The 13,781-nt window shown below is 46.4% G+C and overlaps 1 protein-coding gene across 1 annotated transcript in view; it reads left to right on the forward strand.

Annotated features, from left to right (window-relative positions):
- The window catches only part of LOC147449446 (uncharacterized), a 109,425-nt gene that overhangs the window by 78,280 nt on the left and 17,364 nt on the right, over nucleotides 1-13,781 (forward strand). The window contains exons 7-9 of the mRNA XM_086521892.1: nucleotides 2,144-2,234; nucleotides 2,310-2,351; nucleotides 2,460-2,524. Of these exons, the coding sequence (XP_086378018.1) occupies nucleotides 2,144-2,234; nucleotides 2,310-2,351; nucleotides 2,460-2,524 (198 nt within the window). The remainder of the gene's footprint in view (nucleotides 1-2,143; nucleotides 2,235-2,309; nucleotides 2,352-2,459; nucleotides 2,525-13,781) is intronic.

Raw genomic sequence — 13,781 nt, forward strand, 5'->3', positions numbered from 1 at the left:
GGGAACTTTGACATGCATCAACCGGACCACTACCGAAAACCAAAACAAAAGATTTTTTATATTTTGTCTGAGTTATCTATTTACAGAGACCTCAGAGATATGTACATCTCCCATAAAATGCATACATCTGCAAAATGACTGTGCCTAAATTACTGTAAAACTGTCCCTAGCTGAAGATAGCCTGGTGCTGTTGATGTAGCAGGTCGTACAGAAGTGTGACAACAGCGAACACGCTCCGGACGGTGAGGGCAGAACACCTGAACTGAAGACGTGACTAGCTGTGTAGAATAATGCAGGGCACTGACTGTCGAGGCAGGGCTTGAACACACTGTGGGCGCAGAATTGATAGGAGCCAGGGACGTTCAGGCCAGTCTAGCGCTGGAGTAGAACTGCGCATAGCAGGTGGCGCAGAGTAGACCAGAGGTCGCACAGAGCAGCAGAGGCAGCACAACAATACAGAGCACGCGCTGGCTCCTGGAGGAGTCGTGCAGGACAAAATTCGTTTTTCCACACACACACACGCGTGCGCGCGCGCGCGCACACACACACACACACACACACACACACATTTATTGGTATAAAGTGGATGACGTGGCTTGCTGTACGGATGCTTGCAATTTGCGTGGACATACTGATGTGGCAAATGTATGGAAATCCACGATTCGTGGAGATGCTACTGACGTTGCAGCAGTGTACGGATCAGCCCAATGGGTGCTTGCTTTTGGACCAGACGCTTTTGACTTACTACTTTTTATGTAACTGTTTTTGGATGGCCAAGGGCCTTTAAATAAGCCCTTTGGGCTCTCATTTTGGCATTCTACCCAGTGGGTGAAGCTGAGCAGTGCCACAAGCAATGTACCTTGTTGAAACAATACAAAGAAATACTGAAAGGGGCACCATCGTTTGGGGCTAGTGCACTTTGGGGTTGGAACTTCGTCACTCTGTCTCATATGGAGTCTTTCTTCGAGTTCAGTTATTTTCAAATGCCTAACAGTCCCTTCGGTTTGCTCTTTCCATTGGCATGTAGTTCCCATCCCGTTACACTGGTATCAGAGCTTCAATCGTGTGATTTTCTGAAAGCATATCAGTCCTCCCAAGAACAGATAGAGCAAGATGTCGTTTTTGGATTCTACATAGTATCCGCAATTTCTTCTTGACGAGCTTCACGACATTCTTTCAAAGCACCCTCATCGAAATCTCCGAGTTCTGTAGAGATTTCAACAGTACTTGAATTACATGTTGCCGCCTGTTGCCTCAGGTTGTTGCTCCTCTGGCACCAGAAAGCACAACGGCTTCAAATTGACAACCTACTTTGTCTTGGATTCCGATTGGGGGAGTTTTTAGGAACATGGCTCAATCTCTTGACGTGAACCCAGTGCAACCGCCGTGTTGGCACTACCTCCCCACCTCCACCCAGATACAATGGTTGGAGTCCGTATGGTTCCCCTATCATTATTTACATCGTGGAGTTGCACCAAATCAAGGAAACTATAGTGAAATTTTTCACTTTTCCTGCAGTGAAAGATGGGAAAAAAGCCCTGCAGTTCTTGCAACAGTTTGGCAACATCTATACCTTGGGAAACTACACAGAAGAATGAAAGATCTCTCGAGCTGCAGGATGTCTCAAAGATAATGCCATGCAAGGGTGGAGTTCAATTACTACCCAGCCGCATGCTCCAAGGACTCGGCAAGCTTTCAAGACTATTTTTGGACGAAGCTACATGACCTCCTTGTTTGAGGTACATGACGCCGATAACGCCGATACTCCGTCCTCTGCACCTCCACGCCATGAAATCTCCAGAAACTACGTAGCTGCAAGAGAAGGTCCTTCGACTCGAACCTCAACAACATCCAAGGAAGGGAGGGGGTGTTAGTAGAGGCAAAGAAACTGTCATGAAGGCTGATGCCATGTTAGCACACCCAAGGCTTATGTTGGACCTTATTTTTAAATGAAGACATTTGACATGAACAATTTATTTAACTGAGCAAAAGGATTGCCATTCTATGATTTCAGAAATTTGTTCTTTAACATATCCTGCATCATCTACACGAATATGATTTATGCATGTCGTGTGTCTCCAAGATATATAGTCAATAGATGATTAAGGCACGATTCTAATTTTGCTTACACTATCCATAATAGGACTCATGAGCAGATGTCTCAAATGATGGTGGAATACATTGTGGATGAGCATAATATTGACATCGATCAAAAAAATCTGAGGAAAATAAAGGTTAGTGTTAATTCTTCACAAGGGACTTGAGATTAGGAAATCATGATTTGGCCCTTACCATGCTCTTATTTTCAGGATATGATTGTTGCAAGTTCTCATCTTGCGGCACCTATTGAGGTGCAAAGTTCTCCTTTTGATCTGTTGCTATGCCTGATCATTTTGCAGTTTTGTACGTTACAGGTATATACATTTTTATAATCCAGTCATTTAAAAAAAAAACTGCAGAACCATGAAAAACGCTTTCTTTATGATATTGTGGCAAATGGGCGCAATGGAATTGACGTAGACAAGTATGTACATCTTTTGTTCTTATGATCAATTTGTTGGTACATTATTGTGTAATTACTAAAATTGCATAGGCTGTCTGCATAAGGTTGGTCAGTTTTCTATAGGGACACACAATTAATCATTAGTTATCAGTATATTACTAGCAGGAAAAGCTAGCCATAATACAAAGAAACAAGAAGGTTTTTTTCTTTTGTAGGTTTCTAAAGAAGAGATGGAATTTCTCTTTCTTGTGGTTTACATTTTGATGAATCTGTATCGGACTTCGGGCCATCAGTAAGTAGGTTCCAAATTGTGCCAGAACGTTCAAAAGGCGCCAGGCATCAACAGGTGGATGCTCTTCAAAGGAAACAATCCTCATGGCTGACCTGCGAGTAATTTGATATGCATAATATGAGCCCTGCATTTTGAAGTAGAAAGAAGAGCTTGTAGTGCTTTTTATCTGAAGGTGTCTTGATGACCTGTGCAGTTCAATTTTGTGCTAGTAAGGAAAGACACACTCCAGCATGCAGTAAAATCTTTAATATGCCAACCTTATGTTGATACCGCAAACAGTACTCACAATGGGATGTTATTGTCTGTTCTGCATGGTCCCCAAAAAAAGCCAAGTTTGTTTGTCTGTGCAATCAGTGCTTTGAAAGCAGAACAACCCCATATTTATGAGACTGCCTCTTACAAAAATGGTTGCTGTTATGTCCCACTTATAGGAGAGGGGATCTAGCCTAGACGCCGTTGGGATGGGTGTCAAGTGTCCGGGATATAGTGTGAACCTGGCCAGTGTGGCCGGCCATTATTATAAAAGGGAGGCCAAGGCCTCATTTGTAGTTATCGACCCCACTGGCAGAGTGCCAGTGGTTAGCCCGTGAGGCTAGAAGTGCGCGAGGTTACCTCAAGGGGGTGAGGCCGGGTGGTATGGGATGCTCGGTCTTACAGGTGCCCGCCTACGTCCTCGGACGTTGGCCCTAGCACGGGGGTGCTACCGGATTGTGGCTATGGTGGTTCGTCTGACGCGTGTCTGTAGGAGGTCCATGTAGCCGGGAGATCCTCGCTGCATGTTCGTTTCATGGTATCAGAGCCGGCTTGACTACAAGAAGGACCACATGCACATCTATGGATTGGTTTGTGTTGGATAACCTAAGTTTTGTGTAATTTTCAATGATTAGCTGTTGAAATTGTTTACTTTTCTTCTCGTAAACATGTGTTCAGGTGAAAATTAACGCTTTGTTGCTGAATTTTTGGAAAATCAGTGAATTTCTTATTGATTAAGAGAGAGAGAGAGAAATGAAATGAAATGATATATTAACGTCTACAAAAGGCCAAAATGACCTATGAGACCAACTGATTACAATGATGAGTCTAGTACCAAGTCTGGGTACAAACAAAGAAACTGATAGGAGTGCTACCGACTCCTATGGGTGGCTGGTAGGCTGATCAATGGTATCATACCATAAAGGTACAAAGTGGGGATAAGTGTCACCATGATACAATATAGCAGTAGCATGAATCCTATCTTGATCGACACTCTGGGTATCGTGCTAGAATCCTGTGGATCCTCTGCCGCAATCTCCGCCGGTGCTGCGTGGCTCCCCTCCTCAGTCACGGTCGTCTCGATCTCCCTAACTCTATAGCTCGATCAATGAGAGTACCGCTGGTGTGTGTATGGGTGGGAACCGAGCTCTGTGATGGTGGTGTCCCCTCTGCCTCTGTGGTACTCAGGCTGAAGAAATCTGAGATGCGTCTCTGGGACTGTCTCTGTCTTTGCCCACTCAATAGAGCGTCTCTATGTCTCTGTATCTCAAGTAGGAATAATCCGAGACATCTTTGATCCTGATATCTCATGACTCTATCTAACGAGTCAAAACCATCTCTGAATAAACAATGAAAGCGTCCCCGTATCTCATAGTAGACTGTGCAACGACATATGTAGTGAAACTCTGTATCTGGCTTTGCATGGCATAACTGACATATCCTACTGTCTGCTGGCATGCCTCTGAATCTACCTGTCTCAATCCCAAGCTGGTGTGAAGATGTGCGAATCTGGTCTATAGCACATCGTAACCCATGAGATAGATGTGTGTCCATGTAACTGGGCCTTGTGACAAATTCGTCTGTCGTGAGTTGGAGAAGATGCTCTCTATACAAAACCCTCTTCGTACCCAACTCCCGTGATGGCTCTATCCATGTCCTCTTGCTATCAAGCTGGATAAGATCCTGCCGAATGAGTCTAGTAGTCTCCATCCGTGTAAGAGCCAAAGATGGTGCATCGAGAGAGAGAGAGAGAGAGAGAGAGAGAGAGAGAGAGAGAGAGAGAGAGAGAGAGAGAGAGAGAGAGAGAGAGAGAGGTCCCTCTCTCTCTGAGCCTTGCCATGTGAGTCTGTAGAGGAGGGAGCGTCGGCTTTGTTGAAGTCTACTGTGGATTTTTGTGCTGAGGAGGAGCATCGTGTTGCAGCCCGTATGGGTGTGTTATTTCTAGCGTGGCAACTAGCCTTCGGGTGTTTGGCACAGGAAGCCACACGCAAAGAGATCTCCCTATCCCTCCACGCGACACCTATGCAACCTCTCAAGCATGATTTTTTTACGCTGCAGGTTTTGATTTGCGTTGATTTTCTTTTCGGGGGTACCCATTATTTTAAAGTGGCTAGGACACTTTGGGTCTTTTTTTTAATAAAGCTCTGAAACCTGCAAGGTATTTAAAAAAAAAAAAAAACTTAAAGAGATTGAAAAACTCTGCAAAGAACTCCTCCTACTCCTCTCCCGAGGCTCCTCTCTTGCACCTGTTTGCGCTTACGGACTCCCGTCTTCACCTGCTCGCTTCTGGACGCTCACATTGACGCATAGAGCTCCTTAGAGTTAAATATTTTGTGACCAAAAAGTACAAAGAAGACTCGTTTTTGCGTGAAATTTCTAGTTCTTTACCGGATTTTGCCATGGATTCCTCCAGTTAGGATGCACAGTGTGACGACACACAAAGTAACATTTAAATCCCGTTCACGCATGCCTGTATACATAGATCACAGGTACTTTCCAGAACCTCGACCATCGTATGTCTGCTGTGGAAAATGCGAACGTTCAGACGAACATTCGCTTGACCTCTCTCGAAGGAGTCGTGCAAGGGTTTAATGTTCGGCTTACCGCTCTTGAAAATACAACTTAGTCGACGACTGTGCGTATTTTTGAGAACGATACCAATCTCCAGCAACTGCGGGCTTAGATTGTTGCTTTTGGGCGCTCGCAAGGTGGTCCTACTGCCACGATTCTGTACCAAATCCCCAAGTTCTCAGAGGAATAGATGGAGTGTACGGAACTGGCCGTAAATAATTGGCTTCATCAGTAGACCACGTATTTTGATCTCCATGGGGAGCATGATGAACGGAGGATTCAGACGATTCATCTGTATCTGTGCTGTAAGGCGCTTACTTGGTGGCGCGGCATGACAGAGAAGCCTACGGTGTGGGTTGACTTCTGTGTGAAATTTTGGTTGACTTCACCAAAATGGATCCTTTGAAATCTTATGCAAAATTGCAAAGTCTTTTGATGAAGACTTTGTCTTTTGATAAATATACGACAGTTTTCAAGGAAGCGCTCACCTTCTGCAAGGTGGGCTCTACTCATGCTGTGCACATCTATTTGTTGGGTCTACAAGAAGACTATCGCTGGGCCTTGATCAAAGATAAAGCCCCGACAAACGTCAAGGATGTAGTGGCAAAGGCTAGGTTGTTCCATTTAATAAATTGAGCGAATTATAAGAAGAAAAGAAGTTCAGACCACCAATCCGGCAAGGGGGCTTTGACGAAGCGACCTCGATTCCAGCAAAGGTCAATTGGCCGTCGAGACCTTCTTAGGAGAAGAACAAAGCCAAGAATGTTGCTATTGTTGATGTAGTGAATAAGGGGGCTTGCTTCAGGTGTGGCCAGAGGGGCTACCAAATCAAAGATTGACCCAAGAAGAAGCCCAAGAAACCGCAAGGTCGTCCTTCGGTTCAGATTCATGAGATCACAAGTAACTCTGATGTTATTTAAGTTGAAATCCATCACTTAGCACACAGTTCATGCACTAATTGTACTTTTGGCACCAAAGTGTTGGATAAGCACGATCTTCTCCGTTTCCCCGGAAAGGTCAATGGTTACGACGTGACCGTACTCCTTTATATTGGAAGCTCACACAATTTTGTGGATGCAAAATTGGTGCAGAAATTGCGACTGCAGACGCGAGACAGTGACCATAAGTATCACGTGAAGATGGATCGTGACAAGGATACGAATTTATGGAATCAGATGGTTCCTGATTTGACACTCGAGCTAGCTAGTCACAAAGAGAACCTGGTTTTCAACATTATGTGCCTAGACAAAGCAGATGTTATTCTAGGATTCCATGGTTTTATGATAAACAAGAGACATTGGAAATGTTTAAGGATACAAAATCTTTTGCTATTGACTTTAATCAATACCATTTTCTTGGTTTGGTTCATTAGTGATTGATACTTCTATCATTGAATTTTGTAAAAATGTTTCATGTTCTTCTGTTGAACTTCGGGATTCCGATGAATCCAACCTTATCCAAGAAATCATGACTGATTTCCAGGATGTTTTTCTTGATGATCTATCTCCTAGCTTACTGTCTTCGAGAAGGGTAGATCATGCCATTGAGTCGGTGGTTGGTAGTCAGCCTTTCTCAAAGCAACCCTATTGGTTTAGTAAAACCGAGGAGGACGAGATTCAGCGACAGCTGAAAGATTATCTCGACAGGGGTTTTGTTACTTTCTCGAAAGAAAGATAACACTATGTGCTTTTGCGTGGATTACCAGGGGTTGAACAAGCTTATTGTCAAGAATAAGTATCCGTTCCCGTGTATGGACGATCTGATAGATCGACTCCGTGGAGCTTTGTATTTTACGAAGATAGACCTGCGATCAAGCTATCATTAGATACGAATCAAACTAGAGGATGTTTCTAAAACAGGTTTCCATACGCGTTATGGTCACTGTGAATTTTTGGTCTTCCCTTTGGTTTCACCAATGCTCTAGCTACGTTTCAGCAGATGATGAATGATCTACTAAGGCCGTTTCTAGGCAACTTTGTTGTTGTATTTCTTGGTGATATCTCGATTTACAACCGAAGTTTGTCTGAGCATTTGGTGCGTATACGCACTGTTCTCGAGGTACTGAGAGCAGAGAAGATTTATGCTAAGGCTTCTAAGTGTGAATTGTTCAAGGAAGAGCTTTTGTATTTGGGTCATACTATTACTCGCGATGGAATTTGCGTCAACCTTGAAAAGTTGGATAAAGTACCAAATTGGCCTATTTTGAAGAATGTGTGCCAAGTAAAGTCTGTTTTAGGCTTTACAGGATTCTTTTGCAAATTTATCAGGATTATTCTAAAGTTGATGCTTCGGTCACACAACTTCTAAAAGGACGGGTGAAAGGACCTAAGACTTAAGGTCCCCACTGTAAAGGTAATCCCCCTATTGTTTAGAATGAGCGTTTCGACGAGAGCTTCAAGATATTAAAACACTTGGTCACTACGGCACCAATATTGTACATTGTGGATCCTAGCAAACCATTTGTAGTTGAAATGATTATGCGAATAGTGCGGTGTTGTGTCAGGACCACAACCGTCAGACACTCTCGGAAACCTCTACATGGATGCACACCACAATAACGGAGAAGGCCTCAACAATAGCATGGATTCGCCCACCGATAAGAATACGCCTAACCTCGATGACCCCTCTACCCCGCTAGATACCCCACCAGTCAACGACCCACCCAATAACAATGCACACTTCATGGAGAATAACCTATCACTAGACCACATTACGCTCGACCCCTACAAAATTATGGATGACGACTTCGAGCAACTTTCGGAGGAATCTCTTGACTTCTCCCCCAACCCTCATCAAGCCGATCTTAGGGTAGAAGATTCACCCGTTTGCCTAGACCCAAACCCCGACACGGAGCCCTTCCCTCCATACTCAAACCCTCCAAAGAAGTCCCAGTCCAAACTGCATATTACCCTCTCCACCATTAAAACCACACCCTCTTTACCTTCTTCAACCAAGGAGCTCCAACCACCCCCTCCCCCCACCTCGCCCAAACCCTTCCCTCGCTCTCTTTCAAAACCCAAAGTGTTCGATGATATCATTAATCTCTCCCTGCTTGAATTTACCAAGCTACACAAAAAGCTAGCCAAAGCCTCTACCTACACCGCACACCTAACGGAACTACACAAAAATAATGCCAATCCCAATAGCCTAAACATGAAACCGCCTCGTTTGCAACTAGAAGATACCCAAGCTCAAGCCCTTCTTAACTCCAAGTTCACCGCCCTCACAATCCAATATCAACTAGATTGCACTTTTGCCCTCATCCAAGCACAAAAATTCCTTGTTCAAAACCTCCAAACGATAGTGGATGATTACCACCTTGCAGTAGAAAGCCGCCTCACAGACCTCGTCAACAAGCTTTCTACTATTACTTTACCCCGTTTAGCCTCTGGAGATTGGCTCCAATACCTAACCAAATGGAAGGACACCTCCGTCCAACTCTTCCTCTCTCAAATGCAATCCTTTATAGTAGACTCCCATTTGGCCTCCACCAAAGAAGAAGAAGCGTTGAAAACTAGAAAGCGCACCATCTCCACCTTGAAAGAAACTATCGCCCACCTCCCTAAGGAGCAAACCATCAAGGAGCTCATAGAACTAGCAGTGAGCAAACATTTCCAATCTCTCCCTCTCATTAAACCCTCTATCTATACATCCATCACCACTAAAACCCATCTCACCAACACCCATCTCACAAAATCATTAAAAAACCATGCCCCGGCCAAAGCTCCCTTTTACCCCCCTAGAACCTCTCTCTCCTCATCCTCCCACCTTACACACCCTCCATCATCCCACATCAAAACCTTCAAAAAGACCCTGAAGACCTTCACAATCCCAACCCTCAAAAAACAAGAACCACCCCACTCGCCTCCCCATTCCCCGCCCTCCACAAAACCCTTCTTTTACTCCCCTCCGAATAAGCCTACGACAAACCCAAAATACCCTCTCAATCGCATTCACAACCTCTTCACACCAATTATCCCTTCTTCCTCCAATCCTAAACAAAAACCTAAGCGTTTCCCCTATAACAAACTAACCAAACCTCCCAATCATTCTCATGATGGCGAAGACAACGACAACACCAACCGCCACCGCAACAACACCAACCGCGACGACGACAACTGCAACAACAACCACAAGCGTACCTACAAAGATTTGGGAAAAGGAAAAGGGAGGAGGGATTAGGGCCTTCTTTCCAACTTCTTGGTTACACTTGCTTTTCAGCAAGCCCCCCCTCTTCCCTTATCTTTGGATAAACACTCAACGCTCTCTCTCTTCCATCTCTACCTCACCACCTTCTATCCTATCCTTTTTCAACGGAGCTCCCAACATCCCTCTTAGGAAACATTCCACAAATAGAGGAAGGAAGAGGCATAAATTTTGGCTTCCACTCATAAATCCGCACGCCTACAAACTTATAGTTTTTGGTAAGCTCTCTTCATGCACCTTGGTCAATAACCCTTGTTCTAACTTTGTTCATAATCTCACCTCCCGTCCCCTCTCTATCGACGAAAAGAAATGCTTAGATCTAGGACTTAAATACATCCCCCCTCCCCCTAACCCCCCTGCGGAACTCATTATCAAAGCCCATAACTCCTTGGTGAGAAGATTACAACTCAGAATGGTTTTTCAATCTTCTACGTCCGACAAAAACCCCCCCTTTTCAAAACCCCTAACCCCTCTTGGATACCCCCCTCTTTAGATCCTACACTAGAGGGGATCAGATCCCTTAACCTCATAAATCTCAAAGATACACTTGGACACTACAAAACTTCGCACTCAAAATTTCCCAAATTTGTCAAGCGTGCCCTTGAAACCCTTTCAACGGACTACACAATAGTCATTAAACCGGCGGATAAAAATCTAGGTCGTACCATCTTATGACGGGAATGGTATGAACAAGAAGCCCTTAGACAACTCAATGATCCCTCCACATACCAACCCCTAACCCCACAACCACATAATTACCTCGCCTCCTTACTCCACTCCATCACCCTCACATACACTCTCCTCACCATAGATGAAGCCACCTTTATCCTCACACCACTCCATAAACCCTTCAAACCCTGTCCTATCCAATTTCTCCCTAAGTTACACAAACCTGTACTTGTAGCCCGTCCTATTTGCTCTTACCGTGGGTACTTGTTTGAAAATGCTTCCAAATGGCTACACTTCCAACTTTATCCTGTCCTCCTTTCACAAAAACAACACCTCAAAGACTCGCTATCCCTCATCATCGATCTCCACTCCAAGACCTTCCCCCCCCATTGTCTCCTTTTTACCTTCGATGTGACCTCGCTCTACCCCAGCATCCCTATGACTGAGGGACTCATAGCCCTCAGAAGCACCATTACTAATTTCTTCGACACCCCAAAAATAGAGTTAATCATCTTACTTGCCACCCTTATTCTATCACACCATAATCTTTGCTTCAAAGATAAAGTAGGGAAGCAAATTAAGGGCACTGCAATGGGATCCAATTTCGCAGTGGTTTATGCTTGCCTTTTCCTCTGCCACCTAGAAAACCACTCTCTACTTAGCTCTAGCCCGAACTTAGCTTATTACAAGAGATTCATAGATGATGCCTTCTAGGTCTGGACGGTCACTTACCAAAGCTCTCGCTTCTTACGCCGTTCCTTTAGAAGAACATATAGTGATCTCACCCATCATATCCACTTTTGAAGCAACCATCCTAGATGTCCACTTCCACAAGGGACATACTTTCAACTTGTATGGTATCTTGGAGTCCAATTGTTACCAAAAGCCTCTCAGCCTTTATCAAGACAGAACTTAGACGCTATCTTATCAGGGAAAGCAATCCCGATGGATTCTATCGTTTTTTTTTATTTTAGAAAAAGATCCTTCTATTAGTTAATGAAAACTGCCCATAGGGCTACATCCACCTCTGCAAGAGAGGGCTACAACAAGCATGGTGGGGAGACTCTCCCAATGAAAAAACAGCATATGTACAATGGGGCTAAATCAAGAGATGGGAGGAGGGAAAAGCCACACAGGTGGACAGTAGTGCCATCTGAGCACCCCCTGGACCATGGAGTAGAACGGCCCAGGGCGCCAGAGTCGAAGGAAAGCCTCGCGGCGCTCCCGCATGCGGTCGGAGCTGACCTGTAGTCCCTCAAGCTGTCCTCTGAGAGTATGGATCAGCTCTAGCCAAAAGTCACGAACAGTCTCTGCTGGTGGTACAAGGCGAGCCTCAAAGATGCGGAAACAACGGGCCCGCCAGATGAACCAGAGAGCTAGGCCGCTGATGAGCTCCCAACACTCCGCTCTCTCACTGCTCCACTCCTGTGGAGTAAGGTCTGTAGCAGGCTGGAGTGTAGGTCGACCCCCCTGTATCACTATCATCCTGCTGGTGGAAGATAGCTCAAACTGAAGTGCCGGGCCCGTGAGGGTGGACCAAGCCGCTGCCCCCCAAGTGTACTGTCGAGCCGTGGAGAGGGCAGGCATCAGCCGAAGAACTCGTAGCCACACCTGCTGGGCCGAGGGACAGTCCCAAAGACAGTGACGCTGACTCTCCACCAACTGGTCACAGGCTGTACATGCGGCCGAGAGACCGCTATGTACAAGCGAGCTCCCTACTGCTGTGGCTCTGTGTGCAACCAACCACTGGAACAAGGTGACGCGCCTCGGCTGTTTGGAGTCCCACAGCCTCTGCCAAAAAGCTGCCAAGAACTCAACTATGAGACCCTCCTCCTGCCAATGACGTGCTGCAGCGGGGCGGGCCTCACTCTGTGCTGCAAGTATATGACGTCCAAGCCGAACAGTGTACTGAAAGAAAGGGACTCCTGGGCGGTCTATAGAAGAGAATGGGTCCCTCCATAGCCACTCACCAGGATCCCATTGTACTTGTGCCAGTGGACAGCACTCCCAAGCCCATAGCCTCCAGTGTCCTGTCTCAAGAGCTGCTGGGTCAGGGTCTATGACGCAAGTCCTCCCACAGATGCCCACAGCTCGGATCCTCTGGAAACAACACTCTGCTACCTGCGGGGCCTCTACTGCAACTCTCTGTAGTCGTCCCCCACCCTGAAGCTCGAAGAACAGGGCTGGGACAGTCTCTGAGCAAGCCCTGACTGAAATGAGAACCTCCAGTCGTGTGAAGGCTCCCATCCACCGGGGTGCCACTGGCTCGAGAGGCGTGAGCCAGTCAGCTGCAACTGACTCTGAGATGTCCTGACACATGCTCTGAACCCCTCTCATGCCCTGTAGCTGGACAACCTGCACCTCCTCTGGCAAACCTGTGAACTCTAGCCAGTCACCTAGAGAGCGCGCTAGACCTGCTACCATGGGACCCCAAGAAACATGAGGCCTACTCCCAACCAAGTGGCCTCGCTGAGTGCTAACCATGGGGTTCCAGACGAGGGGCTGCCGTAGGCGCTCCTCCGTGCACGTCGGCTGTCTCTGCTCTAGGCCACGCTGTAATAGCTCCCAAGAACGAAGCAGACTCACAGCGAATCGGTCCTCCAGTCTCCTGCTCAAACCAACTCGTCGCAACTCTGTAAAGATCCATCTGGTCGAAGGTTGCCAAGGGCCTCCTGACTGAGGCACCCTGGCACGAAGCCTCTGCAACAAGAACTCCTTCCAGGGCTCCTCGCCTGGAAGAAGTCCTTTGACGACGAACTTCCCAAGAAGGGCTCTGCTCTGCTGTGCTGGATCAATGATCCCAAGCCCTCCCTGAGAACAAGGAAGTGTGATGACCGACCAAGCCACCTTGGCTTGGGCAATCTGAGTGTCGCGACCTGACCAAAGGAAGTTCCTGATCAGCCTCTGTACCTGGCTGATGCAAGAACTCGAGAAGATCCAGCAAGAAGTGATGTACCACATAGTCGCCAACAACACCTGGTTGGCAACTACTACTCTACCAGCCAGCGAAAGTCGGGCTGAGCTCCAATGTAACAGCTTTCTCCTGATGGACAGGAGAAGAGGAGCAATCTGCTGCTCGGGGGACAAATCCAAACCAACCTGACAACCCAAGTACCGAACTGCAGTCCCTGGAGGAATCCACCTGAAACCCTCTCCTGGCATCCAATCTGGCACAGGAGCACTACCAACCGAGAAAGCCACTGTCTTTCTCCAGTTGATCAGTGCGCCCGATGCACACCAGAAGGTCTCCAAAGCTTGCCCACATCTGTGTAAATTGGCCTCCTGGCC

Source organism: Adiantum capillus-veneris, chromosome 10 (genome assembly GCF_014529385.1).
Source record: "Adiantum capillus-veneris isolate H3 chromosome 10, ASM1452938v2, whole genome shotgun sequence".
NCBI lineage: Eukaryota > Viridiplantae > Streptophyta > Polypodiopsida > Polypodiales > Pteridaceae > Adiantum > Adiantum capillus-veneris.